The following is a 12,794-nucleotide window of genomic DNA, read 5'->3' as shown; positions in this document are numbered from 1 at the left end:
TGTCCACTTGGTGTCCAAAAGTCACGCTAATTCTCAAAATTGCCCACCCTGTGGAGCGCACATCTAACTCAAAAACTACAGTACATATACCGAACTATTTACCGAGTCATGATTTTTGAGATGGAGGACCGAACGAAGAAACGAAGGAACGGGCTTCACTCAAATGTTAGCGGCGAGCACAACACGAAAAGTGCCAAGAACTTCCTGACGAATGACGAGGAGGAACCCTCTTTGAAATAGTAGTGCTAGGGGTGGTAGTAGTAGTAGTAGTTCAAATGAGATGACTACCCGCTTCAATCGTGCATTGCATGGCGTCTGACGAGTTGCAGAGCCCAGGATCATATTCAAAATACCACTTTCACTTAACAAATCGTAAAGAATATCCAAATTTTTCCTCGATGATCCGACACGCTTGAGGATCAGCTTATTACGAAAACGTGTGCTTCTCTCCCTGATCCAGTCGGCATTGATAATGTGGCACGCTCTTAATTCAGAACACAAGCCACAATTGGCCTTGGTTTATGAAACTGTTATCTATAAAATATCAGGGATTGACTTTTATGATGCTGACATACTTCCTTTTGGCCTTGAGGGATCCATCAACAGGTATCGAAAGGTTGTAGGCCGCCATAGTTGCGCCGTTTAGCATATCTATTGTGAATCTATGGCTTATGATTATTTCAGGATCGAGGTAAAGATAATAAATAGGGTTGCCTGGGAAATCGTTTTTTCCGGGGATTGCCATATGGATGGATATGTGTCAGTCAAGGTCGAATTCCGAAACCTCAAATGTGCACGCATAACAAATGGCAAATGCGTTTGTGGCAGATGGAAATTTAAGCCAAATATCTGCCTGGGAGACATTGTAGTGGCTCAATGACTGTGTCGTCAACTTCAATGGCTAAATGCTGTACAAAACCCCGTGACATCTTTGTTGACAAAACGAACCCATCTTGTGGGACAGCAATGAATCATTGAGCATTTAGGGGCGGATTCGTTAGGAATTAACACTGACATTCTTGTTCGTCATCTGGGAAACAAAGCAATGGGAACCAAACTTAATTCCCAGTGCTGGGCTTGGAACTAATCAACAGACTACAATCTCATCCTGAGAGCAGCATGTAAATCTTCCCAATTTATGGTATTAACACGCCTGAGCACCAATTTTAATCAATGGCTTACAAACAACCGGTGCGTTTTGATTCACTAGCACGAACAAGTAAAAGAGTCTTCAAGAGTAATGAATGTATTAATCAATCTAAACCAGAATAGATGGCTTCAACCGGAAGAGGCAGCTTACCGTTAGAATCACCCGAAGGAAAGTTTTCACAGCATATCGCTCTAGACTTTCGCGCACTTCAATACGAACAGAGAAGCCTTCTTCAAGGCCAAGTGAGCGGAGCACGCTATTTCGTTGAAGGCCCACGGAGAGATGGGCCTCATGAATTGTCCGAATTGAATCCAAGCCACTTGTGAAACTCAAATCTGTTTGGTGTAACTGACGAAGGAACGACAGTGGCAAAACTTAGTAGATCAAGCTGTATTTCACTGACTGAGGTGGTGAGGAGGTAGAGCGAGAGAATGGATTCTCAGAGGACACACAGAGTGTTTTGAAGCCGTTGAAGTGCTTCAAGGGACCATACTGTGACCGGCAAAGGGACTTCACTCTCGCAAATAACGTTATACATTTCCTCTCTCTCTCTCTTTCTTTCTTTCTGTAGTAGCTTCCCTCTCGCTCTGCTTGCACACCTACTAGCTCGCTCGAAAAATGGAGAATCGTGGTGCACAGAGTTGTTAGCGTCTAGATGCAATGCATACCTGGGCAATGATGGCCATGCTTTTAAACTACCAATGAATGAACGAAAACAATCCGCAAATCGAGTGCTCACCATAAATGCAGACTCATGATGGTAAGGTTGAGCATGAAATGAATCCGGACCATTGGCAAACCTCGGGGATTCCGATGGAGCACTCACATCTATGACAACATTAACTGGGTTCTTCGCGTAAAAAGATCTCCAAGAGTGTTTTTTTTTTCATTCCTCACCACCACCAATGAAACTAGAACCTGTAGCCCAACAAAGAGCGACGAGCAACTTGCTGTCCGAGCCTGCCAACCTCTTCTTCCTCGACTTGACTCGGTCTGTGTAGCGGTCTCAGTCTATGAGCCACCCGGGTATCAGTCAGGTGGGCCGGATCCTGTGCGCTCACGAACTTGAGTATGACTTACCTTTGTACGCTTCTGCCAACTTTTAAAGATTCGACGATCCAACCCGCGCTTACTTCCCGTGACAAAAACCGTGTGGAGTGGTAGCACAGGGAACCATCAATAGGCACAAAGACAACCAGACACTAACGTATCGGTCCGGTGGTACCCCTTAAGTGTAAGGAATCGTTGGTTGAACTAGTTGCTGAATGGCCGTTGGTTGCAGGTGCGTCCGGACCAACAATCCGGTCCAGAGCGGAACAATCCCGAGGGATGAAGCAATTTGAATCGGATAATTGCCGCTTCCTTGGACTGACGAGGTGAACAAGGGATGATTCAGTCAGAGCGATGATTCTTGGAATCCAATTCCTTTAGCTCGGGATTAAAGATTTATGACGGGCAATTGGCCGTCATTAACCGCGGATTCAAAAAAGAAAAAAATAGAGAACCCCTCCAAAATCCCATTTCTTCCCTTATATTCTGGCTCTTTTTGCAATTTTGTAGTTGGCCTTCACTGAGAAGATGGATCTCTCTATTTCTAGATATGTTCAATAGCAAAAGAAGGTTCCGAGATACTTGAATGCGCTATTCCGTGGTTAATAAATCTGCCATTTGTGTATTTCGATATATTTAAAGCTCTCCTTTCGACTTGGCAGATTGGGAGGCATCCTTCTTGATTTGTTCCTCCACTTGGCTCACGAACTGAATCAAGTCATCGGCCAGAAGTTGGGGCTCTTCATAAGCCGCAAAATGACCACCACGGGACATTGTGGTAACACTCACCAATTTGGGATATTTGCTCTTGAGATACGATGTTGGAAGGGATTGAATGTCATGAGGAAAATCACTCACGCCAACAGGCACCAAGACTGGTAACCTGAAAAGAAGTAACCCCGGATTTTCAGACAAAAAAAATTAATGACTAAAAGAGAAATGAAGCGCTCGTGATTGTACCTTTGAAGAGCTAAATTGTCTTCTTCAAAGAATTGCATGTTTTCCGCGTAAAACCTCATAGAAGATGTGATGCAACCGCTCATCCAGTACACCACGACATTATTCAAAAGCTCGTCCATGGTCCATTTCTCCAAGAGATTTCCATCCGACGCTTGTTTGTTGGCCTTGTTGGTCCAGGTGGAGAATTTCTCCAGGATGTAGGCTGCCAAGCCCAAGGGCGAATTGTTTAAGCTCACGCCTTCAAAATATTACATATTCAAATTTCTTCCCTAGCGATCCATCTCGAGTGTCTCTATTCATTTACATACCCAAAGTGTCCGGCTTAGTGGCTTGGAGATGAGCGTAGCCCATCTCGCCAAACAGGTCGGAAAACTTCTCTCCCAAGGGCAAGATCCTAGATTCCTCGGCCTTATCTATCACCCAACCCGACGGGAGAATGGCGGCCAACAAATTCTTAAGATTGCTCGAGGGCAGGTTCACAAATGGCATGTTGAAATGGGAGCCCAAGACACTGAAAAATGAGTCATTTTGTTCTCGAGCAAATCTGGACTAAGCTCAAACTGAGGGCTCCTATGGTTCCGTACCTCTCGGGGTACAAAAGTGCAGATGCCATCGTGATGAGGGAGCCCCAGTCTCCTCCTTGCGTGTAGTATTTGTCAAATCCCAGCCTTTCCGTCATTAATCTGTGGAAAATTCTTGCACATTGCTGTCCGTTGAAGCCCTTTTTGGCAGGGGCCGAGGACCAAGCGTAGCCAGGGATGGAAGGAGCAATGACCTCAAAAACGAAATCCCGATCCGGACTCGCTTCTGTGAGCAGGGGAATGATCTTGACAAATTCCACAAATGAGCCTTGAAACAAGTGGAACAATAGATCGTTTTCCTCAAGAAGGGTTCGCCAAAATCCATCAGCGAGACAAGAGTGATTAAACTTTTTCTTCTGGGGAATAGTAAATGTGGAACAGGACCCCAAGGACCAATCGAAAAGGTGCCTTTAAAAGGTCTGGAATCCTCTCCAGGGACCAATTGGCCAAAATGAGCCTCATGAAATTAGGGAATAAAGATTTACGGTAATTGCTTTAGTTCTTGGACGGAGATTGTTCCATCTTAAAGTACTGTAGTTATAAAACGTCCCATCCTGGGATGGCCATAGAATGAACATTGCTTAGTTTTAAGCAACAGATGTACGATATTTTCGGACAATACATATGTCCCCCTCTGCTTTATCAGTTGACCACAAATGGTTTAATGGTCCTAATTGTCTGACGTGGTCTTGATTTATGTACCCTCATTCGGCTACTTTCATTGGGGAGATAAATTGGAACAATTGGCGTGATCACCGGTCAGTTGCTCTTCGCTAGCAATTATAGAATTAGGTTCAAGAGTCAAGCAAGACCCGCGGAGGTACCACTAATGATTTTATCCATTTCGTCCGTTCGTTCTCTCATTCACTTACCCGGCCATCCGTGAACCAAAAGTAATGGGAGCACGGTCTTGCCCTTGGCCTTCTTTGGATCGGGCTTGGCATGAACGAAATGAAGATCGATTCCATCAATAGACGTTTTGAATTGAGGCATACTGTTCATCAAGCTCTGACTCTTGGACAAGTCAAACTTCTTCAACCAATACTCGCCCACAGTCTTCAAGTGGGATTGGCTGAACCCGTATGTGAAACCAGCATCTTCCAAGGGTTCTTGAAGCCGTGTCAAGTCCATTTGTAGTCTCTTTTTCAGATCCATCACATCCTGAATACAATGTGGATTTAATGGTGGAAATCAGGTCAATTGGAAAGTTCGGCACAGCCGCCAAACTCAGCACCAACCTTGGGATCGAAGTCGACTTTGAAGGGTCGAATGGCTGTATCTTCTTGGGTGGGCTTTCCTTTACCAAACCAAGTGGCTGGAACATGAGGGACATCTGGCAAGGGAGGGTAGTGGTCATTCAGAACAGCCCAAAACAAGCCACCAATTAACAAAGCCCCAACCAAATGAACCAACACCGCGATTTTAAGCAGACAACACCCCATTCTGGAAATGAAAAATGGAAACAAAAACTCTGCAAGAGACTGATTGATGGGCTTGGTGATGAGAAACCAATCAGAAAACACTCTTCCCGGGATTTTAAAGTGTGCATACAACTCGAGTGTTTGCCGAGAATCTCAAGCAAAAGTCCGGCACGTGCCTCAGCCGAACCACCCCATCCTCTTGACAAATACGTATTTCCTAATTCTCGTCAACACTCACAAACTCTTACTTTTCTCAGAGTTACGTCCAAATCCTTGAAGGGATGTCAGCTCAAAGACAATGAATGTAACTAGTTATCACTCATTTACTCGCGGACTCAGCTGATTAAACGGGCAACCAAGTGTCTCTAAGTTTGCAAATAATTTTGGAGCACCTTGTTTTCCGCGAGAATTTGGCGTTTCATTCTCTTTGCCCAGAAGTTCCAATTTGGGAACGTGGGGTGTGTTTGTGAGATCAGGGATGAACAGCTTATTGGGTGGGTTCTTTGTCGAAAAAGGATTACACCGAATGCGAATCATGTTTGTGTCAGGGAAATTTGTTTCGCTCCCACACTCGAGCTCATCGAGCAAATGTGCCCCAACTTTCTATATGAGAAAGGGGTATTTTTTTTCATATTTTCTTGTTTACCAACAACTAGTTTCTGTTGAGTCTCAGAATCCATAGGTGTGTCCGTATTTCATTTAGGGAATGACTCTAAAACGTAAAATATGGACTGTAAAAGTCCAATAAACCTTGGCTTTCATTGCCGTGGGAGTGACAAGGAAGGAGGAGAGAGTTTAACTATCCATTTTGAGGCAAGCAGATGGATCGCAAACATTTCACGCTCTGATTTTCTCGAGATTCATAGGAACAGCCAGCCCAACCCGCTCTCAAGTTTTAAAGAACACTAGTTTCTACTTGATATCGTTGATCGTGTCGGGCTCGATCCATGAATTATGGGATTGATTGTTCTCTCTCTTTCAACCCCAAATCTATCTTTATCCTCCCCAACGTAAGCATAGAAATCGGTTCTGAAGTCTGAACACGCCAAAGTCACAGCTGCCGCTTATGCCACCTCTCTCGAACCAACCACCCTCATCCCCGGAGTGAGCCAAGCTTAATTTCCCCACAAATCATAGTCAAAAAGAACCCCAACAGTGCCATGAATGAACCCTTTCATCGTGGGCTTGAATTATGTACTCGCTCAGTTGAGGGGTTAAAAGACAGCTAGTCTCATAAAAAGGAGCAACTCTCATTTTGGAAGGATTGAGTATTTTTTGAGAAAACCCGAGATTGTTGTCGTTTGATTGAAACAACTATCGTGAGGGTCAAAGAACGCAACTTTGGCCAATGAGAGCTGTACTGAGGGAAAATTGATATATCAGCCTCATAGCTCAGTAAGTGTTATTGGAGATTACGTCGAGGTGCAACGATAACAAAAGAGCCTCAGACCTGGTGTTCTCTCATGTTTGCATTGAACATTACGGACGTGACAGATGTCCAGGATTTTTAAATGGCCAACCCCCGCACTAACTAGTCATTTCTTCCCTCTCATGTACTTTATCCAGGACCAGGGGGAACGTAGAAGATAGGAAAAATGCATGGACGAGGAGTAGCGTTGCAACTTGCTAGCTATTCAATCCAGCCATAAACGGGAGTACGTCTGGGTGGGAGGATGCTTACTAACCATATGCCTCGGCCGTCGCCTCTGGCCACTTAATTGAAAGTACTGTGCTTATTCATGAATGCCGTTCGCTTCCGCTTCTATTCACGCGCAGAGGGTGAGCCAAGGGTGAGCCAGAGAAATACTCCCAAAAGCCCGTTGGTTCGGCTCTTGCGTTTGGGGTTGTAGAAATATGATCCAGGTTTAACACCCCTGCCAAGGAATCTATTATACGATGATGAGGTATACTTTATCCTACCCTAATGCCAATGAAGAGGGTGCAGGAGGTGGGGGAATCGAGATCCTAATCATTAGAACCATTGGAGGATCCCCCAAGCCTGATCATAAGATGCTTATCTTGTTTTTGTATCGAGAAAATAGAAGAGTGTTCAGTTCATTATGAGAACCCACTTCCTCATCAACGTTTTTACAGGAGACATGAACACTTGGATGTATCAGCCGGAGAGTGTCCAACGTCCATATTGGACATTTCAACCACAGAGCTGGACAATCCATCAATGACAAGGGTACATTGACCAAGGAACAATGGCTGACTAGGCTAGGATTGAGCAGTTCATGAGGGTGTATAATGTAGTATATACTGCATATATTCCATATGAAATCAATTATGCTTGGACAATGTCTGGACAAGTAATTCGCAATTCCGAGTCTCTACTACGAGTGTGTGGATCAGTGAGACGAGAAGAAGGCCCGAGATAAGCACTAAGCAGCTGATCATAAAACTTTGGAGCTCATCTGAGAACGTGGCACATAAAACTGAGAGTAGAATGAGAGTCCCCAATGAGATGGCGGCTAAGATACGGAAAAAGCTTTTTCGAATGGGTGGGTCACATTTGAGAAAGGCCACGAGCAAGAGCACCGCACTTAGACAATAGCACAAGCCAATAATTATCCAAGCAACGATCTTTAAGGTGGGATCAATGCCTGAGCTGCCCGGATCGTCCGGGGATCCTGGAGGAGTGTTTTGAACACTCTCCATCACTTGGACACTTAAACTTACTAGGAATCATTAAAAGGCTATGAATTCCTCCAAATCTTATCGTTAGCAACATAATAAATCTAGATTAAGTAGCCAACGCTGGACGCTCGTCAAAAAAACGGATGTAAATAGTACTCATGTTATGATAGTTTTGGAAAAGAGTTCTTACCTGCTACCGGCTGAAATTAGCAAAGTGGAATACACGACAAACGTCTCCTTGAGCTTCTTAGGTTGCTATGGAGGACAGATAAGCTGCATGTTCATGTGAGCTCCTATAAGTTTCTAGGCTGTGTTCAGCAATACTCGGTTTATTGTGAACGTTCATTTGCAGGGGGGGGGGTAACTCGGCGTTCAAAACATTCATGTTCATGGCCCGAGTTTCCTTCCTTGGAATACAGCAAGCCCTCAACGCCACTCAATTTCAGTCCAAGCAATATGGTGGAAACTGAGTCATTTACTTTATATTGTCGAGCCAATCCGCCCAAAAAAGTTGGCTGATTTAATTTCACCTATATATCATATAAGTGAAGTAAAAACAAAGGCCATGAAAATTACGGCAACCAAATACATGTGGAGAACACCTCCGTCTCCCCTGGATGAGGCCGAGATGAATTTAGATCGCCAAAAGCCGCAAAATAATCAAATAGTTTGTTCCTTGAAAGGGTAAAATATTCATTAAGCCAATGTCAAAATTATAGGGGTATTTGAATTTGATTTACTGTATGAGGTCTCTTTCATCTCATCTTTCATTCTTGTCAACGTGTGTTACAGGATCATGTTTTGACCAATCCTCGTTAATGACATGACATGTGATCGCTTTAGGGAGCGACAAAAAAACACATTTTCAACTACATACCACAGCTAACCATCGAAGTTACGCTCATTTCTGAATCGTCTTCAGCTTATACCGTATTATCATACTTCAACACTTAATCATGTTGTCTTTTGACAACGAAAACTTTGTTCAAAACTCTAGAACTAGCTTGACATTGAAAGCCATAAAAGAAGAACCCCTTTTGACACCTACCTATTTTGTTGGGATGCCACTGGATTTACGTAAAGGTTTGGGGTACGCAATAGCTATTTATACAATAGCAGGGGCCTTCTTTCTTTGCGTGGAGTTTATAAAAAGTGAGGCTTGAAGAAAGTTGACAAGGTCAAGACAGCATGAATGCGTTGGAATGCGTGGAAATTGTTTATTTCCTTCACGAGTGGCTGGAAACTTAGATTCCGGCCATTCGTGAATACAGCGCCATGAAATAAGATTTCTAATGGTGGCGTTTGGTTTCCTCTGCGTGCCGGAGAGCAAACTTTATACCGCTGAAAGCCGGTCCTTGTAAAAGAAAAATATTCAACTTATTTCACCCGAAAAGTGAAGATAATCATACACGCCAATAATAAAAGTCTGGAATGTAGTCTTTCCTTGTTCATAGGTTGTCTTCGGCGTCCCTCCTTCCCTTGGAAAGGTTTTCACCACTTAAAACGCCGTCGCTCTTCAATGTAAGAGAATGAAGGGCTTCTTTGAAGCGAAGAAGTTTTCGCTTGGAATTGGAATGAGGAAATTTGAGCTATTACCGAGCCAGAGAGAGAGAGAGCGAGATCAGAGGCCATAGGAAGATCGAAATCCATTTTAGAATCTATCAGCCTGACGATATGAACTTGTGCCAAGGGGACAAGGACTTTTTTCGCGGAACACGCGTTCAAAGGAAGAGAAGCTTCATGGACTGATGTTCACAACCATAAACCACGAACCACATCCAATAACGGGGCAAACAAGTTTTTCTTGGCTGGCTTGGTGGGTCCCAACCAATCAATCCAGGATTTGGTTGACTTTGCAATTTCAAGTTTCTCTAATCTCCCTCATCGATCAATCAGTAAGCCTTTGTGCTCCTTCAATATGCCTTGATCATCATTGGTGGGGGAAGGGCAGAGTGGATCCCATGTTTTGGATCAAATCATTTATTCATCCACCAGAATCTGGGACGACTTTTTGTGCACGTGTATTGGTACCCTTTTTGCCTCACTTGTCCTGAATTTCCTGCCTTTGAACATGGAGCAAAAAATGAAAGTCTGGGACTCGGAATGAACTGGCGTAGCTGTCCCATAATTATGGAACAATGCCCTCCGACCACGGCAGGAAATGCAGCCACTTTTTTATTACCCAGACTCCGACTCGTGTCCATAATCCGGGTTATACCACAATTGAGTATTATTCACACTTGCCCGAGAGGAATTATTAATGTTACACACCCTTTTTGTGGCTTCTCCGGGCGGTTAAGACATGAACAAAGAATGGAATTTTGTGGACAATAACGACGGTCAAAGAATAGGATGACGGGTTTGAAATCCTTAAATCCTAGGCATGTGCTAACTATTGTAACATGATATTATTAGTATCTTGAACATCGATTCCATCCATGAAGCCTTTCATTGAAGCATATGCCATGACGGACGAGCAAATATTATTAAAAATATTTCCAATTAAACCATATTGGTATGTGCTAAAACGACCTTCACCCACTCTTCTTGTGGTGAATGATAAACGTATCTTCATTTGGCGCCTCGTTCTCGTCGGGTGGCATTCATTTTGGTGGTGCTCGGATCCAACTAAAATTGGGAAGATGATGATAGGTGAGATATGGATCATGTTTTGTTCCACTTTCCTTTCTTTCTCGCCCAGAAGTGAGAAAGTAGGAACAAGTTCCCCTCTCCAAGAAGTTTTCCAGGGTGGTGTGGTGAAGGAGCCCAAGGAGGATGATCATGATGATCCTCTCTTGTTTGGGAGTCTCTTTTTTTCTTCTCTAAAGTGATTGATTTCCACGAGCCGTCAAAAATGTAGGCAGGAAAACAATTGATCCAGGTTACGGGGATTTGTAGAACACCATGGAATATTCTTGAACAGTGGCAATGGTTCCACCAAAGTGTGTCAGTAATAATACTCAATACTCCAAGTGCAAGCTTCATCTCAATCGTAACTGGATCACGTCCGAGTTTCGCAAGTATCAAGTAATATGTTTCGATCTAAGTAATCCATTTGGCCTAATGCGAAAAGGGGTTCGATGGACCTGATGGTTTGGTTCCCTTCCACGTACTGTATGGATTTATGTACACGTAGCCAAACAATCCTTTGGCACAATCTCGGTCAACTTAACTGGCTAATCTGGTTCCATTTGGCAAGGGACCGAACGTTGCATTCGCTAATTGTTACACATTTCCGGCAATCCAAGTGGAAGAAAGGGACAAAATCTCCAAGTGCAACATACAGCCCAAAGCTTGGTTCCATCATTGGGTTTGCGCCAGTGCCAAGCCATCATTAAAAGCACACAATGTCTGCTTAATGGGAAACTTGTACGTGCTCGCGTCTACCTCTCTGCACAGACTCAAATGAAACGCGGGGTCTTAAGGTTGACTTTTGACGGTGTTAATGGATTGGGGCACGGTGAAAGCGTCCCAAACAAGACATACCATACATAATGCTGTTCAGAGTGAGAGGGAGAGAACGAGCCTTGTGCCTATGGTTCAGACCAGGGAACTTGGCGTGAGCACTTCGATTGCCAAGGTCATGAAATTGAAATATGAATGAGGACCAAACCGCCGTTCGATACTGGCCAGCCCTTAGCATTCGGAGTATTGGAACCCGCCTTCAACTCCGTCCCTAAGCTTCGGTAAACAGTAAATCTAGGCCTCTCCATTTTTTAAATTGTTACATTATCATGATTTACTTTGACCGTAGGTTTCGATGCATTACAAACGTTCGTATCCCTTGGTTGTGAGTGGCTCGATTTCGAAATACTCTCACTGAGTTGAAATGTCAATTTCTAAAGCATGAGATATTCCTTGATGATAACTCGAGCTTCAAACCATTATCTAAGCACCAACAAAGGTCATCCCGTTGCAAGAATCGTTATTATTGTACGAACAAGATAGCTGATACAAAAAGCTACTTTTCCACCCACTTTTTTCATATAGGCTTTTAAGAGACAAAAGTTTACAGCACATGTTGCTTTCTACAATAGGGTTCGTTTGTTCATTGAAAAACTTTCCCAAAATGATTGTAACGTTTTCACTCATTTCGAATCGAAACACACTGATCTAGTCAAGAAAGTTTCAATCACAAGCACATTTGTGTAAGGAGCCGTAATTAATGCCTTGAATAATTCGCAAAGAGGGGTCAATAAAATTGTAACAATATCGTGAAAAATACTAAACATGATTCATTCTGTGATTCCAAGTGATTTATCTCATTCCACTTCAATAGAGATTGTACTCGGAGTAAACAGCCTCATAGTCAGCGTCGTTGTTGGGTGATTGGGTCAAAGCTGGATCGGTCTTTTGAACATCCCAACGAGTCAAAATATCGGTTATCTTGAGTTGAAGGATCTTCATCACCGAGGCCAACTCATCTAGATCGTGTCTGAGCTCTTCCTCCATGGATTGATCTTCTGAACCGACAGTTGGAACGGCTTCATATTGATGCGTGATTGGCCATAATTCAATCCCATCGTGATGTTGTTCCAAGGCTTGCCCAAATGAGAAGGTCCATAAGGAACAGATCTGTCCGAAGTACTTAGAGAACGTGTCTTGATATGGGACTAGTGACGAAAAATCTGCAAATGTTGCACTCACCAGAAAGAACGCAGAGAGGTCGCTTCGAGTCATTGTTGGTGCTTGGGACGTCGATGCAAACGAGTTGAATTGGGATTAAAGACTGGCTTTAGAGTGCAGAAAAGACGGCCTTTTCTTTTTTCTTTTATCCCTCTTGTAGAGAGTAACAACTCCCCTTCGCACGTTTTCCAAGCCAACTCATGGTTGGATGAGTGTTAAGAAATATGCAAATCATGGTCCCTTTTTTAACAAACTGAAATGAACAAAAAAAGCTATACAGCAGGCTGTGGATATTTGAGCCCCCCCGTCATTGGAGGGTCTGCTTTTTCAGGATTACGACAAAAAAGCATGGAAATGGAAATCGAA

General features: G+C 43.6%; 2 protein-coding genes across 3 annotated transcripts; both read right to left on the bottom strand.

Annotated features, from left to right (window-relative positions):
• Positions 1-2,794: 2,794 nt before the first annotated feature.
• On the bottom strand, positions 2,795-8,150 carry LOC131883078 (juvenile hormone epoxide hydrolase 2-like). 2 transcript variants are annotated; one of them, XM_059230419.1, is made up of 7 exons: positions 7,993-8,150; positions 4,980-5,184; positions 4,614-4,902; positions 3,745-4,009; positions 3,469-3,671; positions 3,161-3,398; positions 2,795-3,083 (listed from the first exon to the last, which is right to left on the bottom strand). In XM_059230419.1, exons 2-7 carry the CDS (start codon positions 5,181-5,183, stop codon positions 2,837-2,839), a joined length of 1,446 nt encoding a protein of 481 aa, XP_059086402.1. In that variant the 5' UTR covers position 5,184; positions 7,993-8,150; the 3' UTR covers positions 2,795-2,836. The 2 variants fall into 2 exon arrangements, with proteins under 2 accessions (XP_059086402.1, XP_059086403.1); XM_059230420.1 differs by lacking the exon at positions 7,993-8,150 and adding an exon at positions 5,411-5,545.
• Positions 8,151-11,710: 3,560 nt separating this feature from the next.
• On the bottom strand, positions 11,711-12,726 carry LOC131883095 (uncharacterized). Its single transcript, XM_059230440.1, has 2 exons — positions 12,450-12,726; positions 11,711-12,377 (listed from the first exon to the last, which is right to left on the bottom strand). The coding sequence occupies exons 1-2, from the start codon at positions 12,480-12,482 to the stop codon at positions 12,075-12,077; spliced, it is 336 nt and encodes a 111-aa protein (XP_059086423.1). The 5' UTR covers positions 12,483-12,726; the 3' UTR covers positions 11,711-12,074.
• Between the last annotated feature and the right edge of the window lie 68 nt (positions 12,727-12,794).

Source organism: Tigriopus californicus, chromosome 7, assembly GCF_007210705.1.
Source record: "Tigriopus californicus strain San Diego chromosome 7, Tcal_SD_v2.1, whole genome shotgun sequence".
Taxonomy (NCBI): domain Eukaryota; kingdom Metazoa; phylum Arthropoda; class Copepoda; order Harpacticoida; family Harpacticidae; genus Tigriopus; species Tigriopus californicus.
Note: the sequence above shows the minus strand (reverse complement) of the source record. Positions and strands in the feature narration are given on the sequence as shown.